The 17,151-nt window shown below is 42.8% G+C and overlaps 1 protein-coding gene across 13 annotated transcripts in view; it reads right to left on the bottom strand.

Moving 5' to 3' along the window:
• Positions 1-7,640: 7,640 nt before the first annotated feature.
• Positions 7,641-17,151, bottom strand: part of LUC7L2 (LUC7 like 2, pre-mRNA splicing factor) — a 59,998-nt gene continuing 50,487 nt past the window's right edge. For all 13 annotated transcript variants that reach the window (XM_047763752.1, XM_047763754.1, XM_047763756.1 and 10 more), the window contains 2 exons: positions 12,577-12,768; positions 7,641-8,759 (listed from right to left, as the gene is read on the bottom strand). In XM_047763752.1, coding sequence (XP_047619708.1) covers positions 8,582-8,759; positions 12,577-12,768 — 370 coding nt within the window. In that variant the 3' untranslated portion in view covers positions 7,641-8,581. The remainder of the gene's footprint in view (positions 8,760-12,576; positions 12,769-17,151) is intronic.

The following is a 17,151-nucleotide window of genomic DNA, read 5'->3' on the forward strand; positions in this document are numbered from 1 at the left end:
TTTTGTGGTGACAGCTGCTTTTGGTGTGAATGTTGCTGTCTTTCCTCAGTGTGTGCAGGCTGTTATCCCCTTGATAGGGTGTTTGTTGCATGTGCTTCCAGGGAGATGGAGGCAATGGACAGGGCTAGTAGCCAGTGCTGGTTGCTGGGCCCTCAAAGGTAGCAAGGACCCACTGGAAGGTGGTGCCGGCTGCTCCTAGTTGCAGGGCCCTGGGAAGTGGCAGTGACAGGCAGGTTTAGGTGGCGACCAGAGCATTTGGCAGTGGTAGCAGCAGGGTGTGTGCGTTCCCAGGGGAATGAGAGCCGCGAGTGATACTCTGTACTGATATCGGAGGTGATGGGGGGCCGTTGGTGGTGTCTGTTCACAGACTTCTAGGGCCACGCCCACCTCTGGAGTCAGAGATAACTGTGGGGGTTTGCCCCTGCCACCTGTAGGCCATGCAAGATGTGCCCCATCACTTAGCCCACACAGGAGGCACCACCCCCTGTAGCCAGAACAGGAAGAGCCATCGCCCCTAACCCTAAGAGGCACTTCGCCACCGATAGGCCCACCCTTGCTGCCTGTGCAGAGATACATATTCCTATGGTGGCCCACCCCACTTCCTCTTGGCCTCCCCAGCAATGGTGCCTTGCTTCTCCTGTGGGCCCAGACCTCATCCCAGCTTCCCTCCGCTGTGGTGCACTGATCCCCAGCCTTTGGCGCACCTCTCCCTAGCTCCCTCAGGCTGTCTCCACACGGTCAACCCTAGTCCTCTCCCGGAACTGACCTCTGGAGCCTGCGTCTCAGCGTCTAGGTCCTGCCTGCGTCTCAGGCTGCGGTGTCCAGGGCCGGTGGTACCAATAGTCTGCCGCTTTCTCTCTGCTTTGCCCTCCTCAGACCAGCTGCTGTGCTTTCCCTTCATCTCAACTGATATTCGCATCAGTTACGTGGCTTCCCAGAGAGTGGGTTCCTTTCCTCTGTCACAGCTCCCTCTTAGCAGTGCTGGTCCCTGATTCCTTTCTCTCTTTTTACCCCCTTTTGTTCTACCCAGTTATGGGAGGGTATCTTGCCCTTTTTGGAGGTTTATGGTCTTCTGCCAGGGTTCACGAGATGTTCTGTGTTAATCATTCTACATTTAGATGGTTGGATTTTTTTGTTTTTTAATGTGTTTGGGGGAGAAGATGGAGCCCCATGTCTTCCTCCTCTGCCATCTTGGTCCAGATCCCTCACAACTGATTTCTGAATGTTAATCTTGTATCCTGCTACTTTACGGAATTTCTTTATGAGATCTAGTAGTTCTGCGTGGAACCCCTAAGGGTTTTCTATATATAGTATGTCATCTGCATATAATGAGTTGCACCTCTTCCTTTCCAATTTGGGTACTTTTATTTTTCCTGATTGCTGTGGCTAAGGACTTCCGATACTGTGTTGAAAAAAAAATGATGACAGTGGGCATCCTTGTCTTGTTCCAGATTTTAGCAGGAAGGCTTTCAGCTTTTCTCCATTGAGGATTATATTGGCTGTGGGTTTGTCATAAATAGCTTTTATGTTGAGATATGTTCCCTCTATACACACTTCAGTAAGAGTTTTTAATCATAAATGGATGTTGAATTTTGTCAAATGCTTTTTCTGCATCTATTGAGAAGATCATATGGTTTCTGACTTTTCTTTTGTTAATATGGTTATTACACTGATTTTGTGTGTGTTGACATCCTTCTGAACTTAGGGTGAATCCTACTTGGTTGTGGTGTATATTTTTAATGTGTTGTGCGATTCAGTTTGCTAGAATGTTAAGACTTTTTTGCATCTCTATTCATCATACATACTGGCCTATACTTTTCTTTTTTGATGGTATCTTTGATTTTGGTATTAGTAATCGTGGCTTCATAGAATGTCTTTGGACATGTTCCCTCCTTGTCAGTCTTTTAAGAGTTTGAGAAGGATGGGTAACAAGTTCTTTGTATGTTTGTCAGAATTCACCTCTCAAGTCATCTGGTCCTGGGCTTTTGTTTGTAGGGAGTTTTATTTATTTGTTTATTTGAGTCTTTTTGTCTTTTTCTAGGGCTGCACCTGCAGCATATGGAGGTGCCCAGGCTAGGGGTTGAATCGGAGCTGTAGCCGCCAGCCTATGCCACAGCCACAGCAGCGTGGATTCCGAGCCACGTCTGTGACCTGCACCACAGCCCATGGCCATGCCAGATCCCCAACCCTCTGAGCAAGGCCACTGAACTTGCAACCTCATGGATCCTAGTTGGATTTCGTTAACCACTGAGACACAATGGGAACTCCTCTTTATATTTTTAAAAAGACTTTTATTGTCTCTATTCGTAGGGAGTTTTATAAATTATAGATTCTCTTTCGCTTCTAGTGATCAGCCTGTGCAGATTATCTCTTCTTGATTCAATTTTTGTGGGCTGTGTTTCTAGAAAGCAGTCTATTTTTTTTTAGGTTGTCAAATTTGTTGGCATATAATTGTTCGTAAGTATTCTTTTTTTTTTTTTTTGTACTTCTGCTCTCTGTTGAGTTTTCTCCCTTGTCATTTATTTGGGTTCTCTTTTTTTCTTCTTGATGAGCCTGGCCAGAGATTTGTCAATTTTGTTTACCTTTTCAGAGAACCAGCTCTTGGTTTTATTGATTTTTTTTCTATTGTTTTTTAAATCTCTATTTTACTATTTTTTTGGCCACACCTGCAACATGTGGAAGATTCTGGGTCCAGAATCAAACATGTGCCACAGCTGCAACTCAAGCCACTGCAGTGACAATGCTGGATCCTTAACCAACTGCACCACAAGAGAACTCCTAAATCTCCATTTTATTCACTTCCTCTCTGACCTTTATTATTTCCTTCCTTCTGCAGAATTTGGGTTGTTTGCTTTTTTTCTTTTTCTTTCTTTTTTTTTTTTTTTTGATGGTAGGTTAGGTTGTTTCAGATTTTCTTTTGAGGGAGGCCTGTATGGCTATGAACTTCGCTAAGAAGTGGTTTTTCTGCATCCCAGAGATTTTGTACAGTTGTTTTCATTTTTGTTTTTCTCGTGGTATTTTTTTGGAGTCCTAATTATGCATTGGTTGGCATGCTTTATATTATCCCATACATCTCACATACTGCCTTTTGTTTTTTTCTCACGTGGCTTTGTATCTGCTCTCCTGATTGGGTGATTCACATTATTCTACCTTCTAAGTCACTTAGTCATCCCTCTGTATTATTTATTCTGCTATTCATTGCCTTTAGCTTAGCTTTTGTCTTGGCAAATGAATTTTCTAATTTTTGCTTGGCTCCTCCTCAGTTTCTAGTTCCTTATTATAGTAACCTGCATTTCTGCAGATGCCCTTCTTAATTCCCTCAATATTTTCATCACCTTTTTGAAGTCGCTATCTATTCAACTGCCGAGGTCTGTTTCATTGTTTGCTCCCTCAGGGGAATTCTGTTGTTTTAACTGGGAATGGTTCCTCTGCTTCTTCATTTTGCTTGTGTTTCTCTTTCTATGTGAGATTGGGGGAAACAACTGTCTTCTGTAGTCTTGAAGGGCTATTGATATGTGGGATCACCCCTGGGTCGCTTGTGTGCGTTCACTGTTTTTATGATGTGCGGGTTGCTTTTGGTTTGAAGGCTTGCTCTTTCCTCAGCATACACAGGCTGCCATCCCCTTGATGGGGCAGGGGGCACGATGCAGGTGCACAGCCTGTGCACACACCCAGGGAGTTGGGTGGTGGGTGGTGCCCAGTCACAGGGCGCTCAGTATAAGCTACAGTGGCGGTGGGTTGTGCCCACTCCCAAGGAGAGGGAAGGGGTGTTGCCCAGCTCCAGGACCCTCTTCAGTGGTGGGCTGTGCACAGCTCTGAAGTCTGAGATGGCTGTTAGGGCTTGTGCCTTCTCCCATAGCCCCTGCAAGTTTTGCTTTGCTGCCTCCCAGCCTGCATGCACAGAAAAAGATCCTATGAGAGTCTCCCCCGCCCCCTCCCCCTGTACTCCCCAACAATGGTGCCTTGTTTCTCTGGTGGTCCCAGGCCGCCTCCTGCACTCCCTTGGTTGTGGTACACCACACCCTACCCTCCAGGCACCTGCACCCAGCTAACCCTCGCCCTCTCCTCAGGTCTGATTTCTGAAGCCCGAGCCTCAGCACCCAGACCCTGCCCGTGCCAGAAGACAAGCACCTCAGGCTGGGGTGCGCCTGGTGGCAGCACTGACCATATGTGCAGCCCTCTCTCTGCTTTGCCCTCCTCAAACCAGCTGCTGCACTTTGCTCCCAGGCTTCGAAGCTCCCCTTTTGCCCCAACTTATCTTCCTGCCAGTCCCAGGGTCTCCCAGTGTACAGAAACCTTGCCCCTTTCACAGCTCCCCTCCGGGGTTCTGGTCGTGTCTTGAATCCTTTTTCTCTTTTTGAAAAAGGACCCCTTTTGTTCTACGCAGTTATGTGGAGATTTTCCTGCCCTTGTGGAAGCCTGAGGTTTTCTGCCAGCATTCAGTAGATGTTCTCTGAGAATCGCTCTACACGTAAGGGTGTTTTTTTCTTTTTTTTTTTTAAAGATGTATCTGTGGGAGAAGTGAGCTCCCTATCCTACTCCTCTGCCATTTTGATCTGATCCCACCGCCCTGCCTCTTTATTCTTCATCCCATAGGTTCCCTGAGCCCCTCGCCTACAGGGAGGCAGGTTTGAGACTGTTCTCCAGTCTCCTCACTCTCTGCTTCAAACCTTGCAGTCTCAGCATTTGGTTTGCTGCGTGTTAGGCTAGATGAACCCAGCTTGGTGACAGTTTCTGTCTGGATCTCTGGCTTAGTGCTAACCTGAGAATGCAGCTGTCACATGCAACATGTGAGCCAAGAGACCCTTGCTTGTGTGAGGCCATTTGAGTTGAATCTTTTGTTAGAAGCAAAAAGCTGTATCTAGACACACAAGTGCACTGCATTTGGGACCCTAGGAGCCTCCTTCTGAAAGCATATCAGCAGCCACTGGTGCTGGCACTTCCTATATTGCTTCACCTTGCTGGATCCTCAACTGAGAGCCCAGCAATGAGGGGTGAATGCCTTACTTTTAGTCTAAATCCTCCCTTGCTGGCCAGACTCTAGGTGTGCCTGTACACCCCAAACCTCTGACATCCTTTCTGCTGGTACCCAGAGAACACACAAGCAGTTCTTCACAGTTCAGAAACATCTGCTGCCCCCACTGCCCCACAAAGGCCTGCTCACCTGTAGCCCCAGAACCAATGTACTAGCAGCCCCCATGCCTGGTCCCTCAGTCAGCCTCTGCCATTGGACCCCTGCTCTTAGCCCTCTCTTGCCTTTCTTACCCCTGATGAGACTGAGACTTTTTTTCAGAGTGGAACAGGTAATGGAAGAGAAAACAACTTTGCATTGCTTTATTTATATCCTGGGAAAACCTAAATACCAATAGTTACAGTATAATAATATAATAAACAGCTTTTTCCAAATAGGAAAAAATAGATTTTCTTCCCCAAAATATCAATATAGCATATTGTACTTGATCAAGAGCAAAGTTCTGAAGACTTACAGCTGTGCCAAACCTCAGCCTGAGATGTGAGGAGGATCTCTGGGCGGAGGTGAAGGCACTCAGAAAGCTTAGGGTGGCAGCTAAGTACCAATTGAGGGACATGTCTCAATGGCTTAATAATCCATATAGCTACACCAGTACTTAGGTGAAAATCCACCTTAAGTATGCATACTTTTTGCAGTTCCTGCTGTGGCCTTAGGGGTTAAGGATCTGCCTTTGTCTCTGCAGCAGCATGGGTTTGATCCCTGGCCCGGCACAGTGGGTTAAGGACCTGGCATTGCCATAGCTACTGCTGGGATTCAATCCCTGGCCTAGGAACTTCCATACACTGTGGGCACAGCCAAAAAAAAAGAAAAAAATGTATACTTTTAAAAAAGCTACGTAGCAATTACTTGGGTTGCAATGTTAAACCCTTTAAGTACTTCTGATTTTAAACTGTAATCAACATTTATAAGAACCTATGTAATGGAGTTGAGCCATTTCCTAAAATTATCCTTATGAATGACACACTACTACAATGAATGACAAAACTGCAATGCATGCTGGGCTCTGGCTCAAAGGGCTAATGTTATTAAATATTATATGAAAGTAGAGTCTTAAAATTGGAGGAAAAAAAAACCAGGGGGCTTAATAAGTCAAGCCTAAAGCTAAGGTTTAACTTTTCTTTTCTAGGCCATACCAACAGCACACAAAAGTTCCTGGACCAGGGCTTGAAGCTGCACCAGAGTAGTGACCAGAGCCACCGGCAGTGACCACACCAGGTCATTAACCTGTGAGCCACCAGGGACTCCTGCTTTAATTTCTCATTGGAAAGGTAAGGAAGCCTTTTTGGGGGAAAAAAAAAAAAAGCCTCCCTACAGATGGAGGGTTCTTCCCTCTCCGTTCGTACTGATGCAGGTCGGCAAAGCAGCTTTGGGAGAGATGCTTTATGACAGTAAAACAAGGTCTTACGGAAGGAAAACACTTCCTGTGACATTCCCAGGGATCCAGTGTTCTTGCAAATGTGACTAAACTTTCTACTGCAAAGAATACAAAAGTACCAGACACAAGTACTAGTATGACAGAAATTTTAGGGTTTTCCTATTTCAGAGTGGTTAAGGATGATTATCAAAAATGTAGATTTACTCCAAAGTCCAAATATTAGATCTAAGCCATAGATCTTCTAAAAGGATGTTTTCAAACGGGATGAGAGTTAAGGAGGTGCAGCCGGGGCGACGCCCCATGGTGCCAGGCCTGGGTGACGATGGCCCTCATGGGCTGGTGCTGACCTGTTGGCTCGTGGCAAGGCAGCCTGTATCCTACAGATCCCAGCAGTAGGAACAACTCCTACTACTTGTTCTTCTACCTAACCATATCAATGTCTGTATTGTTCCAGTTACACAAAAATAACGCTAAAACATGTTTCCGTCACGGAGACTGCTAACTGTCCGCATCTCTTTATCACAGGTCAGGCTGAGGAGTCTTCCTCACAGCCACCAGCTTAAACCTTTCGATCTCAATCCACACCCTAACGTACCGAGTCTAACAAACACGCTTGTCGAGATTTACTAGAACGGCACACACGACTAGGAAGTAAGTAAGGTAAGTACAAAGCCATGTCTAAGGAACCAAAAGTAAAAGGGAATGGGGCACTGACACAGATGGGTCTCAGGTAAAACTCTGTACGAACTGAAATGTATGGACCCCTCTCTGGCAGGAAACCTTCAGGGAGGCACAACTTGGTACACTGTCAACTTGAGGAATGCGCCTTTAAGATGTAAATCTGGTGTCACTCAGAATGACTTCTGAGGCCCATATTCCTGTCGCATCAAATTTGTCAGTTAGGGGACCAAAAACAGCAATAGTTCTTGCAGCGATCTCGTTAACTATACTCACAGACCCTTATGACACTGCTTAATGTATTTTTCTCAGCTTTTCTAGAATCCCAAGTTAACTACTGTTTAAATCATGAGTGGGTGTGTAGCTTTTCAATACACAAACTGTTAGTCTGATTCCATCGGGCATACCATATTTTTATTTCCGTTTGCTGAATGAGAAGAAAAACAACACAAGTGGAAACGCAATTTCCTTCTGCAGGTCTGGTCCTTCTCTACAGCAGTGGCTAAAGACAGTCAAGTCAGCAAGGGCCCAGGTGGAGTAACAGTTCATCTTGAATCTTTGTAAGTATATATTTATTTCCTTTGGTGCCTTGCACAGTAAGGCACTATTTAATGATATAACAGAATAGAAATGGCCACAGCAAATAGCTCTAGTGACAACTTACTAGACAAGTTACAGTTTAATGATGGTGGTGCTGAGTCTTTCATTTTATTTTTTACAATAAGGGTGTAGTCTTTATACTCCACACACACAACAAGAAGTGCTTTTATGAAAGAGTCCCTGCCCCGCCACCCCCCTTCTCAGAACATCCTGAATGTAGTAGCAATTCAATAGAACAGAGAAATCAAGACATTTCTGATTTCAGATTTTCCATAAAAAAGCGATGTAATGCAACAGCTGTTCAACTTCCAACTCTAAAATAGGCACCATTAGACAAACAAAACTCCCAGTATTTTAAATTTCTCCAGCACACAATGCAATAGAAATATTTTGAACTGTAATCAGCTAGTCATTAATAATGGGACTAGAACCTCAGAAACAAAAGTTATATTGCTTCCCTGCACCCCCTTCTCTTATAATTAGAGGGTAGAGGTATCAGGGGATACAGAGTCAGAGAAAGAAAGATTAAAAAAAATTCCCAAAGTCGCTGTTGTTTGGACTAGAAAGGAAGACAGCACTTTACAAATGTTCAAAAAATACCAAGGCGCAAGTAACACAATTCATTCACTATCACTCCTACTAGAAAGGATAAAGACACCGGTGTCTTCTTATATAAAACTGTACTTTCGGAAGTATATTATAGGTTCACCAGAAAGTATGGATGTAGTTTTAGGCTTCGTCAAAGAAAAGTTCAGGTCAAGTTGGATACTGTGCACCTAGCCTAGCTGGACTGGTGTCTGGAACTGCTCACTGTGTCACCCTGGAACAGCTGTAAACTAAACGATAGTACGCAACTCCAGAGGAAGCTTAAGGATTGAGGACATGTACACAGCTAATTATATCTCCCCTGCTTCGCGCTCTTCAGAGCTCCTCCTGTCTTCTGATCTGCCATTAGCGCTCTCATAGGACCGCTTCTTATCTTTTCGATCTCTGTCACGAGGTGATCTGTCTCTTGAATTCCTGTCTCTGTCACGTGACGCTAAGTCTTGGTCTCTGAATCTTTCTTTTGAGGATCTGAAAAATATTAATTCGAGGAGCAAAATGTGTTGGGAAACCCAAAATCCAAATGAAAGAATCGGATACATATTAAGGTACTGATTAGCTGAAGATATAGTGAATACATCCAAGACAGAGAAGTCAGTTTTCTGACAGAAAAGAACACGAGCATATTTGATGAGAGTGCTGGAGCGAGGAGGGGGAAAACAAACAGCGAAGGGTCAAACACCGAAAGCCAAAATGATGATTTGTAGGACAGTCTCGTGATCGCAGAGGCAATCCAAAAAAGCTTCTCCAGTTTATAGTAGATGTATGTAATAGAAAAGTAATACATAAATACATTAAAGAGGTTATCCAATTTTTAAAAATATATATATCAGAATGTAGAGTCCAAAGTGGATGGAAATCAACGACTTAGGACCGGGCTTAGGAACTTTATTTGTCTTTGCTATCTGGCCAGACGCATAAATATTTTAGGTGCTTACAAGTCTGTTATATTCTTTTCTTTTTATCAACTCCTTAACAATGTAAAAACCATGACCCATAGCTAACTGGCTATAGAAAAGTGGCTTATGAGGCTAGATTTGACCTGCAGGCCAAACAAACCTGTTCGCCAACACCTGACTTAGATAAGAGAACTACTCAATGATATGGCCTTAAGCAACCATTTATTGTTTTAAAACTCTGCTCTACCCCTCCTGAGTTAGCTCATTCAACCAACAGGAAAAAAAAAAATCAGAAAAGACAGAGAAAGAAGATCATACCATAATAAACCTTGATTAACCATTAACTATTTCTTAATACTGCCTCACCAATAAGGTAGGTAAATGCCAAGTTTTTACCAGAGAGAGATTCACTAAAGAAAAACCAAAGGACATTAGGGAATCAGAATTAATGTGGAATCTTCTATACCCTCAACATATAGAATGAAACCGTAATACATAATACATTTATTTGGTTCTGTACAGGTGACATGATATTTTAACATAATTACCTCACTCAACTCATGTTCAAAATTAGGATCTCATCAGCCCTGATTCAGTAACACTTTCAACTTCTAAGGCAAGGGACACTAAGACTACTACACTACTTAGTTTTAGAAATACAGTATGAAAGAATTAAACCAGAAAGGTTAAAAGAGTGAATGTCAACTTTGAGCACTCTACTTAATTAAGGTTGAAATTTAAGAAGCTAAACTTAAAAATGATCTGTCAAATCACACACGACACAACCCATCCAGTTTTCACAAAAATGGAATATGAGGAGAGATGACTGAAATGATGTCTAAGAATAAGGAAGCGTGTTGCTGTTAAGTTCCAGAGAAATAACAAAAAAACTCTGAGTATCAATTAATGTTGTGCCAGACTACACTGTCCTGTAGAGAAGCAGTTTCCACTTACTATTTCACTCACACTACCAATCATCTTCATGAACCAGGCACTTTTCTACGAAGTAGATGAGGAAAGACACAGGAGGGTAATAGATCATCTTGCCAAGGCCACTTTCATCCAAAATTTTCTGACTCTGAAGTCTGTACTGTATGTGTCTGAGTGGCACAGACGGCAGAAAAAACAAATGGTCCTAATTTACCAAAGGTAACTACTGCCAGGAAAGGCCGCACACACAGTCTGCTTACAGGGTAGACCAGTACTTCATAGTTGGAGCAGAACGGCAACGTAAACTTGAACTCAGACCATGTAGCAGTAACTTGATGTTTTCTTTTACATAGTAACATGTATGTTTTAACAGCAAATGTCTGCTAAATTTCGGCCCCCCCCCAAAAAAAAAAGTTGCTGTGAAAACAAATAATTTGACCATCAAGATGACAGTGCTCTTGAAAAATAGTTTTATAAAATAATCCTCTTGATGAGCATGGTGAAAACATTACATTAGGGGTATCAGGTAGTAGGGGGGGAAATTTCCTACGCAACTTCGTAAATGCAGGAAGAAGCGTTAGGAACTAGGGTAACACATCCCAGAGGAGACTTCACCCTCACCCCTTCCGTCCCCACCACCTCTAACAACACTGTCTTCTTAGACACCACAAATAACAGGTGGCAGAGCTGCCAAGAGAAATTGTCAAGACCTTCTTATCAACCAGCAAGATGAGTCTCAAAATTTACAGTGCAGGTAAGATTCATGGAGCATATTTACAAATCTGTTTTTATGGACACTGTACTGTATGCCTGCAGTTTTAAGGATGGGAGATAAGTGGCCTAAAAATCTCACTATGAGGAACTCTGTCCCTTATAAATTCCCTGCTCATTCTCTGCCTATACTATCTACAGTATCTTCTTCCTACTGGGTTTCACCTATTCAGATTATACTCACTTTATTTAGGTTTTATGTACTCCCTGAAGCCAAATTTTATTAGTCTGTTTCCTTCATCTAAGCTCCGATATTATTTACTGATACACAGTTTAGCACTTTGTTAGATCAGAGAAAATGTTAGTCCTGCATCCTAACTAACTTGAATAAAGCTGCTCAACTACTAATTAATTTTTTTCTACTAGGCCGAGTACAACAGAAAGTATATAGTTATTACTGATTTAAAGTCACCTTTAGAACTACTTGGTTTGCTAAGAGAGTAGAATTTAAATGTTCTCACCAAAAAAATATAGCATCTGTGAGGTGATGAATGTGTTAACTAGATGGGAGGAATCCTGTCACAATGTATATGGAGATCCTATCACCACAATGTACACTTTAAATATCTTAAAATTATGCCCCAAGGTGGGGGGATAAAAGCTGCTTGGAACAAGGCAAGGATATAAGAATATAAATAGGAATTCCTGCTGTGGTGCAACAGGATTGGCGGTGTCTTGGGAGCACTGGGATGCAGACTGGATCCCTAGCCCAGCAGAGTGGGTTAAGGATCCACTGTTGCCGCAGGTGCAACTTGGGTCGAAGCTGCAGGTGGGATCTGATCCCTGGCCCAGGAACTCCATATGCCACAGGGTGGCCAAAAAAAACACAAATGCATAAAAGCGCCTATTACATCCAACTCAGTTTGTAGGCAGTTTTGGGGAATGGCTAGTTGAGGGTCCAAGAAAACCCCCTGAAAGCTGTTAAATCTATCATGGACTTTTCATGTAATCTTTAGAAAATTTAGGATTAGTAGGTACTAGGCACTCAAAAAATGTTCTTTATGTTCCATAGAAGTGACCTGGCTTAAGGGCCATGATGGGACCTGAGGAGTTTTGGGAACCTCATCATAAAGACTGAGTGCTAAGGCTCCACCACATTCTAATCTTTTGTCCTCATTCGACATTCAGGTCCTAAACATACCTGTCCCTGTGTCTGTCCTCCTTGCATCTTTTGTTGTTCATGCTAATGAAAGCTGACTTCCTTAAAATTCTGAACTGCCCCTGCAAAGCTAACTGAATGTGACACTGCATACCTGTAAGTGCAGATTCAACAATGTGCTAGGACATGTCTGCTCTGAAAAAAACACCAGCTCAAAGAAGTTTAGAAAACAAAAAGTCAAACAACTCTTTTAATAAAAGGATTTCTCAGAGCCCCAAATTGCCAATACATACTGAAAAAGAGCTCTCACAGTATTGGTACCTAAATTTATTTGCCCATAAGGTACTTTCCCCCCCCCAAAAGACACACTAAGCAGAGAAACACATATTCTCTGCACATACTGGTTCCAATTCCTTACTCTGGCTCATAGGGATATTCCTTCTGAACTACCCATGTAATATAATCAGGGGAAAAAATGTTAAACACTCACACACAAATGTGTACAGACCACCAGATGCAAGTTCAAACCACTAGCATTCCAATCCTACACCATAAAGGCAGTTCCATATCCTCCTATGGACCTCAGTACCTCCTCCTGGATCGCTCTCTGCTCCTGTCTCTAGAACTGTGCCCACTTCTCTGGTGGCTGCGGCTGCGACTACGACTGCTGGAGCGGGATCTGTGGCGATGGCGTTTCTCCCGGGATTTGGATCGAGTTCTCCTTTTCCGTTCCCGTGACATGGAACGAGATCGATGTCTGCGATGCTCTCTGGACCGGGATCTAAAACAAATATTTTATTGAGTTTGAGCACTGTTGGCACCATGTTTCCCATTTACGAACGCCTCCTCTTGAAAAGGAAGCTATCCCCTCTGTAGGTTTTGTGAAGGCCAATGCTATTTCAAATCAGTTGAATCTCCACTAAAATAAATCACTGGTATATTAAATACATACGAGAATTTCAAAAAAACATTAGACCTCTGAGAACTGGTATTTATTTAAGTAACTTCTTTTGAGGGCTGAACCCACAGCCTATGGAGGTTCCCGGGCTAGGGGTCAAATCTGAGCTACAGCTGCCAGCCTACACTACAGTCACAGCAACGCCAGATCTGAGCCAAGTCTGCAACCTACACCACAGCTCACGGCAACATCAGATCCCCGACCCACTGAGTGAGGCCAGGCATCGAATCCGCATCCTCACAGATACTAGTCAGATTCATTTCTGTTGCACCACAATGGGAACTCCAGAACTAGTTAATCAGTATGGTATAAATTCACATCAGGAATATTTTTAAAAATGAAGGAAATATATACTAATACTACATTCCAGAGAGTGTATTAGCTAGATGCTTTATGGACTTAATTTCATTTAAACTTCTAAGATTTTCAATACTGTGGTACACCTTAGAAGAACATGGACAGAAGGGAAGATCCATGAGAAAACATTGTTTAGGCTAAGTTACTAACTCTGAATTACAAAGGTTATACGACCATCAAAATAAGTTTAAAAGCCCACAATACGCCTAGTCACAGTGTAATCAAAATACAGTTAACAGTTCTCTATTCAAGTAGTAACTTGGAAGAAGAAAATAACATGTGTAATTCATTTTAGAGAACTTAAACTTTAAAAAGTATTTACGACAAGTATATAAAGGAGTACAGAAAATGAGAAACAGCTCTGTAGCCTCCAGTAGGTCACAAAACGAACTTGTGCGTTGTGTGTGACAAGGGCAAGGAGGGCATATGTAGGGAATGTAAAATATCTGTGGGAGAGCAACGTGGAAGAAAAAAGATGAGCTTTGTTAAAAGCTGTTTTAAGTGTAATGGAAATGTTCTAATAAATGGATTATGTCTGTTACACAATTTTAAATTTAAGTTCAAAAGCATATTATTCAGGTGATATAATTTGCAAACTGTTTATTTTCAAATGATTAAGTTTAAAAGCATTCAGCATGTATCAACACTGTATTTAAAGAAAGGCACATATTGTAAACTGAGTATCAACTACAGTTGAGGGAACTCCTGTTGTGGCTCAGAGGGAAGAAACCCGACTAGTATCCATGAGGACACAGTTTTGATCCCTGGCCTTGCTTAGTGAGTTAAGGATCTGGCATTGCCATGAGCTGCAATGTACATCACAGACATGGCTCGAATCTGGCGTTGCTTTGGTATAGGCTGGCAGCTACAGCTCCAATTCAACCCCTAGCCTGGCAACTTCCATATGCCATCAGTACAGCCCTAAAAACAAACAAACAAAAAAAAACCACTACAGTTGAATAAATTATTTCTACAGTTAAGTTTTTCTGAAGAGGGGAAAAAATGAAATTCATTCAATACAGATTTTATCAAATGATATTTTTAATCACTCATGTCGAGATACTATAACTAATCTATTTCTCCCAATGCATAATTTTATTCCTAAATAATTATTCATTAACTTAAAAAAAACATTTCCTGGGTGCCTAGTGAGTACAATCTATAGTCCTGCTCACAGAGATTGAGCAGCAAAGAAAGCAAAGCCCTTAACTTCATAAAGCTCATCCTCCAGAAAAAGGCCTACAGTAAATGTTATGTAGATGGTAAAGATGCATCAGAAAGTAAAGAAATGATATACTGGGAAGTGTAAAAATGGAGAGCAAAATAAGGTGGTCATCTTTTATATAGACCAGGCAGGAAAGGTTTTTCTTTTTCTTTTTTTTTTTTTTGGTCTGTTTCGCCTTTTCTAGGGCCGCTCCCAAGGCATATGGAGGTTCCCAGGCTAAGGGTCCAATCGCAGCTGCAGCCGCCGGCCTACACCACAGCCACAGCAATGCGGGATCCGAGCCGTGTCTGCGACCTACACCACAGCTCACAGCAATGCCGGATCCTTAACTCACTGAGCGAGGCCAGGGATCGAACCCACAACCTCATGGTTCCCAGTTGGATTCATTAACCACCGAACCACGATGGGAACTCACTTTTCTTTTTAGATAAAATAGCAGTTAATCGGAGTTCCCATTGTGGCTCAGTGGTTAACGAATCCGACTAGGAGCCATGAGGTTTCGGGTTCGATCCCTGAGCTCGCTCAGTGGGTTAAGGATCTGGAGTTGCTGTGAGCTGTGGTGGAGGTCGCAGACGTGGCTCAGATCTGGCATTGCTGTGGCTGTGGCTGTGACAGAGGCCAGTGGCCACAGCTCTGATTAGACCCCTAGCCTAGGAACCTCCATATTTTGTGGAAACAGCCCTAGAAAAGACAAAAAAATTTTAAAAATAAATAAAGCATTTAATCGAAGACAAAATGAAGTAAGAAAAGTGGCTAGCACAGAGGAGATTATTTCAGGTAGGGGAACACAAGTGCTAAGGCCCTGAGGTGGGAGAAGTTCAGCATGTCAAAGAAGCAGAATGACCAAGTCCCTTGTCCTTCAAGCCAGGGAAAGGGGGAGCTATTCACAAATATGCTGAGACAAGAAAAAAAGAACTTTTAACTACCCCCAGGCAGATTGATCATGCTACTTAAAGGCCACAGTGAGGATTTCAACTTCTCTGATAGGTGAAATGGAATACCTTTAAAAAGTTTAAGAGAGTTGATATGATTTATTTCACCTTTTAAAGAACTCAATTCTGATGTGCGAAAAACAGACTGAGGCACAAAGAAGGGAAGTGAATAACAGAAATTAAAAGATCGGTTAACAGGATATTGTAACAGTGAGGTAAGGAGCGGCCTGGACTAGAGTGGTAGACATCGAATTTCTCGCCTGAATATCTAAAGAAGTTTCCTGCAGAAACAGTTTAAATCTTTAACTAAGGGACCAAAAACAAAAACAAAAAAATTTAAAAATCAAACAGCAGACAGGAATAGCCTCATCATTTAATGTTTCTACTTCTCATCCTGGACTGAAAAATTGACAGTATAAATTACGTGACACAGTTGGTCCTCGTCTCAGTTTTTTAGTGTCTTCAGCAGAAAAATAACAAAATTCTAAAAAGTACTAAGGGACACCTAATAGAAGAAACATAAGGTTTTCTTTTTTTTTTTTTTTTAGGGCTGCACCCACGGCATGTGAAGGTTCCCAGGGTAAGGGTCTAATCAGAGCTGTAGCCACTGGCCTACAGCACAGCCATAGCAACACGGGATCCAAGCTGCGTCTGGGACCTACACCACAGCTCACGGCAAGGCTGGATCCTTAACCCATTAAGATCGAACCCGAAACCTCGTGGTTCCTAGTCAGATTCGTTAACCACTGAGCCACAACAGAAACTCCCATGAGGTTTTCTTTCATGACAAAAAAAGCTCTATGTTACAGGGAGAAGTTCTTGGGAAACAATTACTCTTCAGAATCAAGAATACTCAGAAGGTTTCAAAAAGATATGAACTGAACAAGAGGAATGGTAGAATTTGAAAAAAGTGAGAGGGGGCATTCTATGTGGGAATGGATTCGTGAGAAAGGCGCAAGGACAGGGATGAGAATAGCCAAGAACTGAAAATCATGTACTCCATGTTTCCCCACCTTAGACAGAATAATATTAACAGAAACTAGTAAAAAAGTTTAAAAAAAAGAAAAAACTCCACCTTGTCCTCTTCCACTTTTAAGGCTATAAAGTGCCCCCCCTTCTGTCTTTTTAGGGCCGCACCCAGGGCATATGGAGGCTAGGGGTCAAATCAGAGCTATAGCTGCAGGCCTATGCCACTGTCACAGCAACACCAGATCCAAACTGCATCTGTGACATATACCATAGCTCACAATAACGCTGGATCCTAACCCATCGAGCGAGGCCAGGGATTGAACTTTCATCGTCATGGATACTAGTCAGATTTGTTTCCTCTGAGTTACAACAGGGAATTCCTGTAAAGTGCCTCTTTAAAGCTTTTTTGTGATCACTGTACAAACGGAGGAGCAATAAGCTCAAAGTCAAGATCAGGTGCAGGAGTTCCCACTGTGGCACAGTAGGTTAAGAAGACTGCAGTGGCTTGGGTCGTTGCTGAGGCACAGGTTCAATCCCAGGCCTAGCTCGATGGGTTGAAGGATCTGGCACTGCTGCAGCTGCAATGGATTCCATCCCTGACCTGGGTTAGTAGTGTCTTTTAGTAACGCGCACCGTGAACGCCTCATTCAAAATGGAACAGTTTAAACTGCATTTTGGACATGCACAACCCCTTAGAATGTGTTTCCTACATGTTTGATCCAA

This window comes from Phacochoerus africanus, chromosome 16, assembly GCF_016906955.1.
Source record: "Phacochoerus africanus isolate WHEZ1 chromosome 16, ROS_Pafr_v1, whole genome shotgun sequence".
NCBI classification, from domain to species: Eukaryota; Metazoa; Chordata; class Mammalia; order Artiodactyla; family Suidae; genus Phacochoerus; species Phacochoerus africanus.